This window comes from Papio anubis, chromosome 2 (assembly GCF_008728515.1).
Source record: "Papio anubis isolate 15944 chromosome 2, Panubis1.0, whole genome shotgun sequence".
Lineage (NCBI taxonomy): Eukaryota > Metazoa > Chordata > Mammalia > Primates > Cercopithecidae > Papio > Papio anubis.
This window is the reverse complement of record NC_044977.1, coordinates 185,374,138-185,389,616: the sequence shown is the minus strand read 5'-3', so window position 1 is coordinate 185,389,616 and position 15,479 is coordinate 185,374,138. Positions and strand designations below refer to the sequence as shown.

Here is a 15,479-nt window from a genome sequence, read left to right as displayed (position 1 = left end):
ATTTCTAGAGTTCCTTGAAAGAAAATGTGGTTACAGCACACAAGCTTCAAATGTCTTTGCTCCAGCCTGCACTATGGATGGTAAATCTAAATCAAAAATCCCAACCCATAATTTTTTTTGCAAACTTTATTCGTTAGGAAATGTTAGTGAGAACAGATTTGTGAGGTGATGTGTCATCAGAACTGATCTCAACTTTCCAACCCCGAGTAATATGGCCTTAGTCAAGTCATTCTATTTCTCTGTGTTTTGATTGGAAGCAGAGAGAAATAGAATGATTTGACTAAGTCACTGGAAAACCAAAGATATTAATAATGTGTAGGCTTGAAAGAGAATCTCAGAAAAGTATGATAGATCTTTGAAACTGAAGACATATAGACCATGAGTTATGCTTTTGCACCAGTAAAATGAGATGGGGAACTAAAGCTACCTGGTGGATAATTGATACTTCATCTGCCTCCTTCCACCAGCCCACCACCAACTCCCTCAGAACCACTAGATATAGACAAGCATGAATCATTTAATATGGTCACAGAACAGAATGCAAAAGCTTACACCCTGAACCATGCAGAAGTAAGTGCATATTTGAAAGAAGGCAAAAAATAAAATTTGCTGGAAAAAGAAGCTTGGGTTATCTCACTAATATTTTTATTTTCATAGAGGAAAGGTGAGATAGAAACTAAAGGTGATAAGGAAACAGAAGTAAACCATATTATTTAAGTAACAAGTGTACTCAGTGGTGAAAATAATAAGTGTTTAAGGAAAAAGGGGAAGAAGATGTGGAATATAGTGTACATAAACTAAGTCTGTCACCAAGCATGAGGGGCTCACTGCCCTATATGCTAGAAGCCAATTCAATAACACGGGGTTTGGAGAAAAGAAAAGCTTTTTTTTTTTTTTTGAGACATAGTTTGGCTCTGTTACCCAGCCTGGAGTGCAGTGGCATGATCTCGGCTCACTGCAACCTCTGCCTCCTGGGTTCAAGTGATTCTCCTGCCTCAGCCTCTTGAGTAGCTGGGATTACAGGCACCCGCTATCATGCACAGCTAATTTTTGTGTTTTTATTAGAGACGGGTTTTCACTTGTTGTCTAAGCTGGTCTTGAACTCTTGACCTCGTGATCCGCCCGCCTCGGCCTCCCAAAGTTCTGGGATTACAAGCATGAGCCACTGCACCCGGCCAAGAAAAGCTTTTTATTGCTAGTCAACGAACAAGGAGACCGGAGTCCAGCTCAAATCTGTCTCCCTGAGCTGGCTTTAAGGCAGTAATTTTATTAGAAAAGTTCTAGGGGTGGATTCTGAGATGAGTAGGTGATTGGTGGAAAGAAAGGGGAGGTCTGGAAGTTCCTAGGGCATGTGCAGTTATCTTTTCATGCTACTTCATTGATTGCATGTGCAAATTGTTGGGGAACTGGTATGAAACATTCGGTGGAAATTCAAGCTGTAACATCAGCAGGCTTCTGCACAAACTCCAGTCAGCCATATTGGTTCCGGCTGATTTCAGTCAGCTTAGTTATCTTACAAGGGGAGTTTCAGCTCTTAAGAAGTTTTGGCCGGGCGCAGTGGCTCAGGTCTGTAATCCCAGCACTTTGGGAGGCCGAGGCAGGGGGATCACCTGAGGTCAGGGGTTCGAGATCAGCCTGGCCAACATGGCAAAATCCCGTCTCTACTAAAAATACAAAAATTAGCTGGGGGTGGTGGCGGGTGCCTATAGTCCCAGCTACTCGGGAGGTTGAGGCAGGGAGAATCGCTTGAATCCGGGAGGCGGAGGTTGCAGTGAGCCGAGATCGCGCCTTTGCACTCAGCGAGACTCTGCCTCAAAAAAAAAAAAAAAAAAAGAAAAAGTTGTTTAATTTTTTATCTGCCCTCCTGCAAACTCAAGAATTTCGGTTAGTCATTGGTATCTTTAACTCTTTGGGGCATGGTTTCAAGTTTTGGTCTTTCATAGATGGAAATTAATAGATAATATCTGAAGATGATTAATTAATACATAGAAATATGAACTATTTTTTAGAGTTTTGGATTTAAAGCAGCAGAACCAGAAAGAAAGGTCCTCAAAATGAATTATCACTAAGTTGGAAGTAGGAAGAGGTGGGTTGGGAAGCTGCTGGTTTTCAACATAAGCTTGTCTATATAATTTTAATATATTTACCATTTGATTAAACATAAAAGAAAATAAACCACTCATAAGGCGTGTGTTATTTCCTATCTTTGGTAGCATCAAAATAACATCAGATATGCGATATTGCTATTATTAAGGATTTTATTCTCAGTCATCTCTGTTCTTCATTCTACACCTGTGTGGTCCAATAGGATAGCCTCTAGATACACGCAGCTATACACATTTAATTAATTAATTTCAGTTCCTAATATTCACCTCTCTTATTTCATGGCTAGTGGCTACTGTGCCAGATGGTATAGAATGAATTATGATTCCATAAGGAATTATGGAATTTTCCATTATTGCAGAAAGTTTTTGGATAGTTATACCTTCACACTGAGCAATTTCATCCACTCCTACAGTTTTAACTACCACTCATTCTTGGATGAATCCCTGACCTTTATATCCAAGCAACGACTCTATCTCCTGAGCAACTTGCCTTCATATGGACCTGCTAATTGTTTTCACTTGATCTCCCCTACCCTTTCAAACTCAACTTATCCAAATCTGAACACATTATATTTCCCATGAAAGTCATTATTTTTTCTTTTTACATTCCCCACTTCTATTGTTGATGCATCATCTTAAAAATCCCTAGAGTCAGATGCCTGGTCTCTACTGCTTGCAGTTCACTCTTCTTAAAGCTGTTAGCAGGCCAGGAGAGCCTCGACTTATTACTTCTTCCTGATCTTCCTACTCTTCTTGCCGGAGTATCTATCGGGTCATCATATGCTGCTTACTTTAGGTGTGGCCTATGATTCTGCTAACTGAGCTCTGCTCTGAAACTGACAGGCTTATGCCAGGCACTCCGTATATCACTCAGCTTGTTGTCTACATGTTTTTCCCCCATAGTAAAATGTCTTTCCACACTTTCTTTAGCTATGCACATTCTGATTGTTGCTAGGTGCTGTTGATGTAACCACAACAAAGTATTTGAGGAATAAAAAGGCATTTGGTGAAAACAAAATAAAATTTCTTTCTAAAGTTAGGGAGAAGTCCTAACCTGGGCTGCTGCTCTGTAAAACCAGACCACAAAAAAAGGCAGTGGTTTCACAGAAGTTTAAGCATGTGCTACCGAAATGGGTTGAAACCAAAACGTCTGGGGGCATCCACATCATAAGACCCATTTATTGATTGCCTAATATAAGTACAAGGCTGTGCTAGAGAACAAACTGAGATATCTTCAAGGGGCTCACAGTCAATCAGGGGAGAAAGAGTTTAATAATTATCTTTAATATAAGTCAGCTTGTGAATCTAGTGGACTGGAATGACAAGCTCAATCTGTTCCAGCCTGATTCTAGCAGGTCTTCTGTACTACAGACGTCAGAAAGCTAAATATTAAAACTTTCAGATTCCTTTGTAGCTAGGTTCTGGATAGGAGTAAGTTCTAATTTAATGCAGATCTTCTTCCAAGGAGTACACAACGCTTGCCAGGTTTCTTAGCCTCTTCCTACTTCACTTTCCTCATCTCAAAATTGAAGTGGTGATATTAATATTATATCCTTGAGAAAGTTATTTGAAGATTCATTGATGTAATTAATGTAAAGATCATAGCACGCTGTCTGGGACACCTTAAACACTCAATAATTTTTTGCAATTATTATTAAAAGATAGAAATGAAATGCTCTCCCCAGGTTCTGCTTCAGAATAAATAAGGAGGAAGGGGGCAGAATGTGTCACACCCATTTTGCTGGGGCAAATCTAGCAGACACAATGTGGTTCTGAAACCAGCAGTTATTAGATTGTATCTAAGGTGATGAGATCCTGCTGTTAGCATAGCAGGTTCTGGCTGGGTCCTTCTTCCTGATCTTCCTACTATTCTGGCCAGAGTACCTATCAGGTCATCAAATTCTGCTTACTTTAGATGTGGCCTACGATTCTGCTAACTGAGCTTTGTGCTGAAACTGACAAACTTATGCCAGGCACTCTGTACATCACTCAGCTCTTTGTCTACATGTGTTTTCCCCCATAGTAAAATGTCATTCCAAACTTTCTTTAGCAACTGAAAGTGTGCTGTGGCTCACGCCTATAATCCCAGCACTTTGGGAGGCCACGGCAGGAGGATCACCTGAGATCAGGAGTTCAAGACCACCCTGGTGAAACCCCATATCTACAAAAAATACAAAACTTAGCTGGGCATGGTGGCGTGTGCCTATAACCCCAGCTACTAGGACGGCTGAGACAGGAAACAAGCTTGAACCCAGGAGGTGGAGGTTGCAGTGAGCCAAGATTTTGCCCCTGAACTCCAGCCTGGGCAACAGAGCAAGACTCCATCATAAATAAATAAATAAATAAATAAATAAGAATAGCAGGTTCCTGGTTGTGTAGCTTTCTGCATATGGCAGAGAAAACCAATAGCTTGGTAAGTCAAATTTTCTGTGTTGTTCTGGAGTCACTTCTGGAATCTCAGCCCTAGAGCTTGTGTCTCCAGCTTTTCTAATGATATTGTAAGTACTTTATTCCATACTTTAAAAGATTTTCTGTTTAAAATAGTGAAATTGTTTATGTTACGTGAAACTGAACCCAGTTTGAAATAGGCAAAATGGAAGAAGCAGCATCATGTCTCTGCCACTAGCAAGCTGTGGTGGCTTTCTTGGGTATGTCTGACAATAACTGGGTCATATTATTATTTCAGAACTCTGTTTCTTCGCTTATAAAATGGAAGGCAGTCCCGAGGCAGAACATGGAAATGGTAGCTAATTTATTTGGCCCACTAGGAGAAATTTCTCTCACTACTGTCTTCGGGGATCACCATGGAGTACAATACTGTAGTTGTTCATTTTCAGGTGATATAGCAGAAGTATCTCTAAATCAAGTTCATTTTGTTTTCCTCAGTCCATTGGTCACAAGGAGCTTCCCAGAAAGCCATAGGTGTGAATTAGGCGGGAGAAGAATCAGCTTAACAATAACTCACAACACTCACATGTATGTTTATTGCAGCACTATTTACAATAGCAAAGACATGGAACCAACCCAAATGCCCATCAATGATAGACCGTATGAAGGAAATGTGGTACATATACACCATGGAATACTATGCAGCCATAAAAAGGAATGAGATCATGTCCTTTGCAAGAACATGGATGAAGCTGAAAACCGTCATCCTCATCTAACTAACACAGGAACAGAAAACCAAATACCACATGTTCTCACTCATAGTGGGAGTTGAACATTGAGAACACATGGACACAGAGAGGGGAACAACACACACCATGGCCTGTTGCGGGGTGAGGGGTGAGGGGAGGGAACTTACAGGAGGGGTCAATAGGTGCAGCAAACCATCATGGCACACGCATACCTATTTAACAAACCTGCACATTCTGCACATGTATTCCATTTGTTTTTCAGCAGAAATAAAGAGAAAAAAAAAGAAATAGAAAAAAAGCGAGAAGAAAATTTAGTAGGAACAGGCATTATGGTCTTCTGGGACACTTGCTCATGCAACTTATTTGTGCCTTCAGGACCTACTGAAGCCTTATCTTGTATATATCATGTCTAATATAATATAATGCCATTGTGCATGCCCAGCTTTATGGTTTGATGGGTCAGAAACACCTAGAACATTCTTAGGCTTCATGGCAACTTGACAGCGTATGGCCAAATGGCCAAGTATTAAGTTTCTTGCTTTCTTTTTTTTTTTTTTTTTTTTTTTTTTTTGATACAAAGTCTTGCTCTGTCATCCAGGCTGGAGTACAGTGGTGCGATCTGGGTTCACCACAACCTCTGCCTCCCAGATTCAAGCAATTATCTTGTCTCAACCTTCCTAGTAGCTGGGATTACAGATGCCCACCACCATGCCCAGACAATTTTTGTATTTTTAGTAGAGACGGGGTTTGGCCATGTTGTCCAGACTGGTCTCGAACTCCTGACCTCAGGTGATCCACCTGCCTCAGCCTCCCAAAGAGTCTTAAGTTTCTAATGAAGCTCAGTCACAAGCCAACAGCTGTTTCTCAAAAAAAAAAAAAAAAAAAAAATTTCTGGAAGGATGGCATATCTGTGCTTAAAATTCCGAGGTCTACCCAGTGATTCACCTACAGGGACTGAACAAAGGATCCATCCATCGTCTATATCTGCCACAGATACTTTGAGCCTCTTTAGATCTGCTGGGGTATACAGCCCAAGTGGTAAGGCAGATTCCATGGTAGCCTGGGCCTGTTTCAGATTCTTCTCTTATTCGGTGCCCCACTCAAAACTGGCAACTTTTTGGATTACTTGGTCAATATATTCAAGTAGCAGACCCAAATGAGGCATATGTTACCTTCACATCTAAAGAACCTCATTAAGTATTGAGGGGTTAACTAAGAAATTTAGTCACATGGGGCAGCAATTTACCATTTACCTTAGGATGCATATATTGACATGCCCCAGACCACTGATCCTTTACAAAGGTTACTGATGTGACTTTTTGGTGACAAAGAAAAGAATTTTGAGGTGATACGTTTTCATGCATATGTTTTATATACGTGTTAGAACAGTTACTACTTCCTGCTTTCCTGGTTTAATCAACATGATATCATCAATGAAATGGACCAGCATGATGTCTGGTAGAACAGAGACGTGATCAAGATCCCTGTTGACTAGAATGTGACATAAGGTGAGAAGGTTGATATAATAACCCTGAGTATATTGCTGGCTCTACTAGCTGAAAGCAAACTGCTTTTCATAATCTTAATAATAGATTAGAAAAGAAAAGAAAAAGAAAAAGAAATTCCAGATCAATAACTGCATACCAGGTGCCAAGGAATGTATTGTTTGGCTCAAGCAACAAAACTACATCTAGATCAATAGCTGTAGTTGGAGTCAGCATCTGATTAAATGTATGATAATTCATTCTCATTCTGCATTGTTTCTAAACCTATAAACAGATATGACTCCTAAAAAGTAAGTGAACAAGTGTGATTCATGAGACAGTAAAATAAATTCTAAAATAATTGTAAGGTTTTGCCAACTTATATCTATAGAGGGAGAACATGTATGGGCACTGATTCCAAGGTTATCAGATCAGAAGCATAATGTTGGAACATGAAGAATTTATTGATTAGAGTAGACCAGGCCAAGATTCTTGATCCAATGTATTTGAGACACTAACAGTGGCTGGCTCTAATAGTTTGCTTTGTTAACTAAACCATCGACCTAAAGAAAGTATACATTAAGGAACTTGAAATGCCAGAGGAAGGCATCTAAAGGTTTGGGGAGCTTGGGATGTGAACGCGGTTTTATTATATACAATCTTTTCACTTAGCCTCTATGTCCCCTAAGAAGTTCCAAAGATGCTTTCAACCCCAAAGCCAGAAATACATTTCTGAGGGAAATCCTACCATTCTTGAATAGTTGCATGGTGGCCATTCTCTGTGGGCAAGCATGACAGTGGAAACTGCTGCCATTTAATTGGGATCCCTGAATTCAGTCAGGATGATGGTATCCTGGAGTGGCAGCTGCTGATTCAAGTCAGACTTCAAATCACTTCTGTTTCCACAGGTTAAATAAGACTTAAGTAGGCTGTCCATCTATTTTTGTTCTAGGGACACCATGATCAACTAACTAATTCCAGAGAACTCTGTGGATCAAAACATCTGTTTACTGCTTTGACTCTGCTGTCCATCACAATAATCATGCCCACCTTGTCCTCTAGACTGAAGAGAGAAAAAAACTCATTTAAAAACAATGGTGGTTGCCAGATGCTAGACAGGAGTAAGTTTAACAGTGACTTAGGCAAAATTTATAGGATAAAGTGTCAAACAAATAATTTAGAAAATAAATTAAAAAGTTAGAAAAGAAAACAGTAATTACTCAGAACTAACACAATTTCAGTAAAAGTAATCTATGCTAAAGTGGTCTCATTTGTGCCTTCAATGAATTTACCCAATCAGGAAAATAGTTATATATTCTATTATAGTATGAAGTTATTCATACATTTCATGTGAACAGCGTGATAGAAGAAACCTGGATTTTATTAATAACAGTATAGTGGCAAATAAAGAACAACTCCATTCTAATTTGCACTGATTAATCTATACATGAACTGCCAAGACAAGTGTTTAATATAATATTTTGAAAGAAGTGTTAACCAAACAGAATAGTCTACAAGCAAGAGACAAGCTCGATAAGGACTCTGGATAATGCATCATATTTAAAAATGATTGTGGTCACTGGAGTTTTGTCTCTAAATACAAAATAATGCAAAAATAAAACGACCACCTTTTAGGAGAGCACCTGCCTTTATTTGAAGTGTGAATATGTGAACTAGAAAATTAATTTATTTGGGATTCCTTCAAAGGAAGATCTAGCACCAAATCCATAAATTTCTAAGGAGAGAGGTTTGGGTGCAATGTCCAGAAAAACTTTCTACTTGCTGTTGCTCAGTGGAGGAATTAACTGCTTTAGAAAGCAAGGAGTTCTGGGCTCTTGGAATGTTCACACAGAAGCTGATTTTCCATCTGCTGTGCATGTTTTGGTTGAGGGCATTCCTGCTACCTCAACCAAAGGAGGCTAAACTACATGACCTTTAAGATCCTTTCTAATCTCAGATTCCATGAAGAGTGAGCAGAGAATATTAAAGAAAGGAAAAGGAATTTCTGAGATGCATGGGGTAAGCACTGTGGGCAGGACACGACAGACAAGTTGGTGGTTCAGAAAAGTTGATCTCAACGCATCCATAATATATCATGATCTGTCATATCTACCGTAAAAACATAGGAGTTAATTAAACTGGGCTTGCAAATTCCATTTGGTGTCACTGAAAAGGGGACTGAGATGTTTACTAAGAACTTCTTAAAATTGAGTGTAAAATAGCACACGAGATACGAGATCTAGGTTGAGAAGCAGTCTCATAACTTTATTCCTCATATTTCACATTGGCTGCAGGCCTGCAATGAAATATGGCTCTCTTTTTTTGGTTTTGGGCTTTGAGGCTAAAGAGAGAGTTTAGCAGGGGATATCATAATTCCTTATTGTGGATACAGAATTATCCTAAGCAGTTGCCAAAATCAGGTAGAATAAGGCAAGTATTGGTCAACTCTCAGTAACTCCGAGGCCTCAAACAGAGTTTTTCCTTAGCTTCTGGGAAACTGGTATCTACAAGGAAATCAAGAGGCCTAGTCCCCTAACTGCTTTTGGAGCACGTTGTGGGAGGTGCAGACCAAAGGTGAGTTTACACATCAGTGACTAAAGTTTCCTGCCACTAAGCATAAGAAGTCACTCATGAGCAGCGTCCCTAAACCACAGCTACAGGATGTGGGCACAAGCCCTTGTATAATTGTTGGCCAAGAGCCAATGAGCATTCATCCCTGTGCAAATACCTTGGCTTTTTTATGTTGTTGTTAACCTTTGAAAACCACAGGCATTAGTCTCTCTCTTTCTTCCCCTTGGCACAAGTCATCTTCTTTTCTCCAACTTGGTCTCTTGTGTATAAAGAATTTCTGAGGAGCTTTTAAGCCTAAATTTAATACTTTTGCCCTCCCCCTCTCCTGCCCCACAAAATGCCAGCAGAGGTGAAGCTGCCTTACAAAATATCTGCTGGCTCTGCCAGCTTCCGCAGCTTTGTTTGGGCTTTTTTTTTTATCAGATAGGAAACCAGAGAGCTCTGTGAGTGTCCTTAGCCTTTAAGAAAATGATGGCAATTTCTGGAAATTCCTCCCAAACGGCTGTGCCCTATTGTTTTCTCCCTTCAAAATTATCTCCACAACTATGATACATCAATTCAGATGTCAAGTCTTTCCCAGGGAATACAGATATTATATTGGAAAGAACAGTGGGCTAGGGATAGAAATGGGAAGATATAGTCTAATCTAATCTCAGTATTTCCAAAAAATCACCATCTTCTTTTTCAGAAATGTCTTTTTAGTTTCTAGGCCTTTGCTTCACCTTCTGTGAAATAAAAGCACTGGATTTACATGGTTTTTCTGCCTTCTTATCACCAGAACTCTATAAATTGGCTTCCTCAGGATGTTTCAACAAAGACTCAATAAAAAATGGACCTCAAGGCAAATGATTCAAAAGTAGCCAACTTATAAGTGAGCTTCTCTTTTCTGCCTTAGATGACCGTAAGATGACCGAAGGTCAGGCCTCCAAAGAGGCCAAATTGACCACCAAGGAGTGAGTCCTGGTGATTGTTTAAAACTCCTCCTGTTTTGTTAAAATATCTATCTCCTTTGAACTTTCTCACCCTCAGAACTGCCTACGATATATCAGAAGACAGTGAGACATTTGTCAATGGAGTTGTTCAAGCAGTTTCTGAAATAAAGCTTATCAGAGATTTTTCTAGTGGAAATTCCTGAATGAGATAAAGATCAAATAATGAAGACCTCCAACCATGACATTTTGGTTATGAAATGCTTTGTACTATACTTAACATATCTTGTGTCTACTCCTATCATCAATCAAACTCATGATGGCATTTGCTAAACTGTAGTGGTAAGTTCAAATGATAATCTGATAAAAACTCCGAGTGTACATATAGGTCCGCTGGGTTGTGGCTCCCTGTTGAGCTTAAAGACAAAGAGCCCACGTTAGGACACCAAGTGCAAAATGAGAAAACCATGATCATGGTAATGAAGAAACAATTTCTGGAGGAAATTTAGTTCCCTTAGATGTTTTCCCACCTTCTCCTGCAAAAGTCACATCACTGTCTAGGCAAATACTCAAAACTTTCTGTTTAATAAAAGAATTTAACCTCATTTCATTGAATCCTCATGAAATAAGCAAAAGTAATATAATTGTCTCCAGTTTGCAGAAGAAGACATTAAACCTTGGGAAAGTTAAGGATATTTTTCAGGGTCTCCCATGATTGATCCAACTCTTTCCTAAGGAAAAAATGGGTCTAATTAACTAAGTACTAGCAACAATTATTTGGAAAATGATAGGGTCACTGGCCTTAAAAGATTATGTCAATCATTTCTCCAAATGGTATCACACAGCACTTCCTCTTACAATATCTACTTTATCTAGTCTTTCCTTGAACATACCAAGTGATAGTGGGCTCACTGTTTAAAGCAACCCATTCCATCATTGAAAATGTATAACTGTAAGAAGTCCTTTCTTATATTGAACTGCTATCCAAATTCCTAAATCTTCTCACCCTCTGGTCATAATACTGCTTTCTAGATCCCCTTTTTCCATTAATGGGATATCCTATATATGACAGTTTTTACAAAATATGAAGGGAATTCATAAAGACCCTCATGTCATCTCTCAGTTCACTCCTTATGCAAAACAGCTTTGATTCCATTAAATGCTTATCCCATTGTTACAGACTGCCTCTCAGAACTAAGAAACATCTCCCTCCTGTCATCCTTTCTGAACTGTTTCCATTGATGATGGTGCACTGTGTCCTTTAGAAGGTCATTTGGGAACAGTCTGGCTTAGGTTACAAAGGGGACAAATGTGCAGAGAGAAGTCGATTGTCAGGCTGATCCTTAAATGGTAACTCAAAAGAACGTGTTGGACATTTCAGAGGCTTCTGCCAATAAATGCCACTATCTTGAGGCAAATGGGGATTTTCGGGCAGCAGTATTATAATAATTTGCCAATTATGCCTGCTTCAGAACCAGTGCCAAAACAATCCAACGACTTTTCATTCCACTACTGTTGACAGGACAGCTATGGATTTCAACATTTCCTTTTACAGTCTGAATAGAAGTTCCCTGCCTTGGGGACTATAACAATATTTGCCATCATGGGGGGAAGAAAAAGTGGGTGCTGTAAAGGCAGAAGAGAGGGAAATAAAAAAATATTAATGGAAGTAAACAAAGACAAAATAAAATGAGAGTTATTCAAGGTTTGGGGTTGAATGTCTGCATTAAATTGATGTTTATAAATATATCAGAGGACAAATCTTCTTTGAAAAGCAAGCTTTTCAACTTCACATAAAAGTCAAAAAAAAAGTTGGCTGGAATTTTCTACTTAAATATAAACCAAGATGTGTCAATTTTGAGTCTTGAGAAAGGCAAAAAGCTTATTGTAGTAATGTCTATGTAGTCAACATTCAAAGCTTTTTTTCCTAAATAAATTTAGATAAAATAAGATTCTGAAATAAAAAAGAAAAGAAACTTGAGAGATGCAAACATATGAGATAATTTCCTGGGTTGTTGAAAATTAGATCTAAGTCGGGAAGGGACAAAGAGGAAATAAGAGGGAAAAGAGCAATGAGAATAGAGTGTTAGGACAGTGTTTTTGGAAACATGGTCTTCAAAACCGATCCATGGACATTCCATATGGAGCACCTCTGAGGCCTACAAAGAAAGATGCCTGTGGCATTCTCATCTTCGTTCCAACCATAGTGATCCTACTTTTATCTGCTTTGTATATACTGCTTCTACAAAAGATTTCATTAGAAGAAAAAGATCTGCTATTAAGAAAATATATTTGAACAAAAGATGGCAAAAGTAAATGAGCTAGAAACCAAATGTAGGATAGATTGAAACGGTTAGCCTTGGAGTGGGGATTCCATTTAATAGGCTGTGGTAATAATTTGTTGAGCAGAATTAAAAACCTGATCTAATAATACAGCTATAAGCATGGAAAGGAAGAATAGATGAACAATTTTGATAAAAGAATGAGCTTCCCGTTTTGACATTTGGGCATTGGAATACAATGCAGCCATATAGAGATGGGATCGTATATAGGATGTCATTGGCAAGGAATCTAGAGAAATCAAAATTGATGGACTTCAGGAATGGATAACTGGGACCATATAAATACCACAGAGAAATCCAGGATTTTGATGATGCTCAATGTAAGAGGCCACTGGGACACTGATACTTAGATGATTAGCAGACAGAAATGCAAAACTGAATCTTGGAATAAATACTGGGAATGGGAATATACATTTGGAAGTCATCCTTATAAAGTGGTAGCTAAAATACTAGAGACAGTGAGACCCCCAATGAGAGAATAAATCAGGATAAGAGGGCTGAAGACCAAGACTTCAAAAAAAAAAAAAAAAATGCCTACATTTAGAGAGCTTAAGCAACAGGACCTAAAGAGTCTTCTTTCCTAAGTTGATGATCAGGCACTCATTTGATAACAGTGCTTGATAGGCTCAGCAGAATTTATTTTCTAGTTTTAAGAAAATTTGGTTATTCTGTATGAGGTCTAAAGTGTGTATGTATCAGTCCAATCAAGCTTTTAAATTTTCAGAAATACTAAATATTCAAAATCATAAAGTATTACTTAAAAATAATTGGTTCAGTCTAAAAATAGGGTGGGCCAAAATGAAATTTTCAAGTGGCATATCTTTGGATGATATACTGATGGTACCAAAAAGACTCTCAAAAACCTATACTCCCACGGGCGAGGGAATAGCCAAGTTTGTTGCGGTTTCCAATGAATGACATCAGCCCTGTGTAGGTCTCAATCAAAATGGGTTCGGTTAACACCATCAGTTTCTTTCTGCTTCCAGATCCAGTTGAATTCTTGTGGGCATTCTGGATAGCTGGAACAAGCTTAGACATGAACCCAGACAACTGAAGAAGAAAAAAAGAGGCACAAAGTTAGTTACTGTAGATTAAGTTGAGAGATACTCACCTCCCCAGCCAGTCTTCACAGAAGTTGACTTCTGTCCTGGGGCTGCAGTTATTCTTACTTCTTAAACAGAAATGGTTAAATGTATCTCTATTAAGTTAATACAGTTAATAACTGTGCTTAACTCTATTAAGACTAACTTTCCTCAGGCCCAATTTTGCTTCTTAATGTCAGAAATAATATGTGATTTTTCAGTTTGTTTATCATCCATGTAAGTCTACCAAGTACCATGTTAGTTTTAGCTGATTTAAGATTTTGTTAGTATACAAATAATTTGCGTCTGTATTAGTACTGTAAACTAACTCTCTTTGTCACTGATATATGAAAGGGCATCTGAAATTACTTAAGAAATATCGATGAAGCGCCTACAACACGTTCCAGAGACATTTTAAGTTGAACAGACAGGCGGAAAAACCCGCTGTCACGGAGCTCACATTCTCGTGATTGCAGACAAAAAATGTTAATAAAAATTTGGAGGGTGATAAATTCTAGAAGGAAAATAAAATGTGGCAAAGGGATAAAAAGTAAGGAAAGTTAGAGTTACTTCACTTACTGTATTCAGGGCAAGTCTTTCTGGGAAGGTAAAACTTCAACTGAGACCCACATAATGAAAAAGAGCTAGCTATGGGAAGAAGAAATTCCAAGCAGAAAACACAGCACCTGCAAAAGCTGTAAGGGAGGCATGAATTTAGCTTCTTCAAGGGACACAGAAAAGACCTGTTAGACAGAAGTCTAGGGATCAAAGGAAAGAGGTTGAAGCACTAGGCATGAAGAGTCTTCAGGGCCACATTAAGGGCTTTGGGTTGCTGTGATTTTAAGAAGGAGTTCAATGTTGTATAATGTTATTTTGAAAATAATAATAATCCTAGCTACTGTGTGGAGTCGAAAACAGAATGCTGTTAGGGCTAAGAATGGAAGCAGGAAGGCAAGGTGAGTTGGGAATTCACTTTGGGAGTCCAGACAAGATATGATGGTGGCTTGGACAGCGTAGCAGTGGAGACCATCAGAACTGGTTAAATTAGGGATTTGGGGGGCAGTGGGGTTGAGCCAAAGAATTTGTTGGTGTGACTGAATTTAGGGATGAAGAGAAGAGAAGGATAAAAAATGACACCCGGATTTTTGGCCCGATCAACTGGGTAGATGGTGATGTTATTACTGAGTTGAGAAAGCCTAGGAGAGGTACAGATTGGAAATAGTAAGATACAGGGATGGAGGATTTTGTTGCAGACATGTGGTTTGAGTTATCTTACCAGGAATCCTCTTAGAGACTTTCAGTAGGAAACTGGATGTAGAATCTGGGACCATGAAAAAAAATCAGATAAAATGTCCATGTGTGTAAATTTTTCATAATAATCATCGCAGACCCAGAAGTCAAGAATGATATTCATAAAGGGAAGCTAATAGCCTAAACGCGATAGGTTATGGGACAGAGAGTAGGAATTAAATTCAGGAAATTCTTACTGGATAAGATACTAGGCATTGTGGGCAAAGTAGAGGGGATCTGGTAGGTAAACTGAGGATCTACATGTTACAGGGATCTGCCCAGTACCAAATAACTAGTAAATGATTGATCAAGGGCTTGGACTCAGGTTGTTCTCTGGGGGGTAGGGGCGGCGGTCACAAGGTGCTCAGTAGGGGAGCTTTTGAGCCAGGATGAGCCAGGAAAAGGAATTTCACAAGGTAATGTCATCAGTTAAGGCAGGAACTGGCCATCTGGATGTGTACGTGCAGGTCACAGGGGATACAATGGCTTAGCTTTGGCTCAAGGCCTGACACAGGTCTCCTGACTTAACTCCTGAAGTT

The 15,479-nt window shown here is 39.0% G+C and overlaps 1 protein-coding gene across 3 annotated transcripts in view; it reads right to left on the bottom strand.

Annotated features, from left to right (window-relative positions):
• Positions 1-9,716: 9,716 nt before the first annotated feature.
• Positions 9,717-15,479, bottom strand: part of TPRG1 (tumor protein p63 regulated 1) — a 156,423-nt gene continuing 150,660 nt past the window's right edge. For all 3 annotated transcript variants that reach the window (XM_017956049.3, XM_017956042.3, XM_017956045.3), the window contains one exon: positions 9,717-13,618. In XM_017956049.3, the coding sequence (XP_017811538.2) occupies positions 13,424-13,618 (195 nt within the window). In that variant the 3' untranslated portion in view covers positions 9,717-13,423. The remainder of the gene's footprint in view (positions 13,619-15,479) is intronic.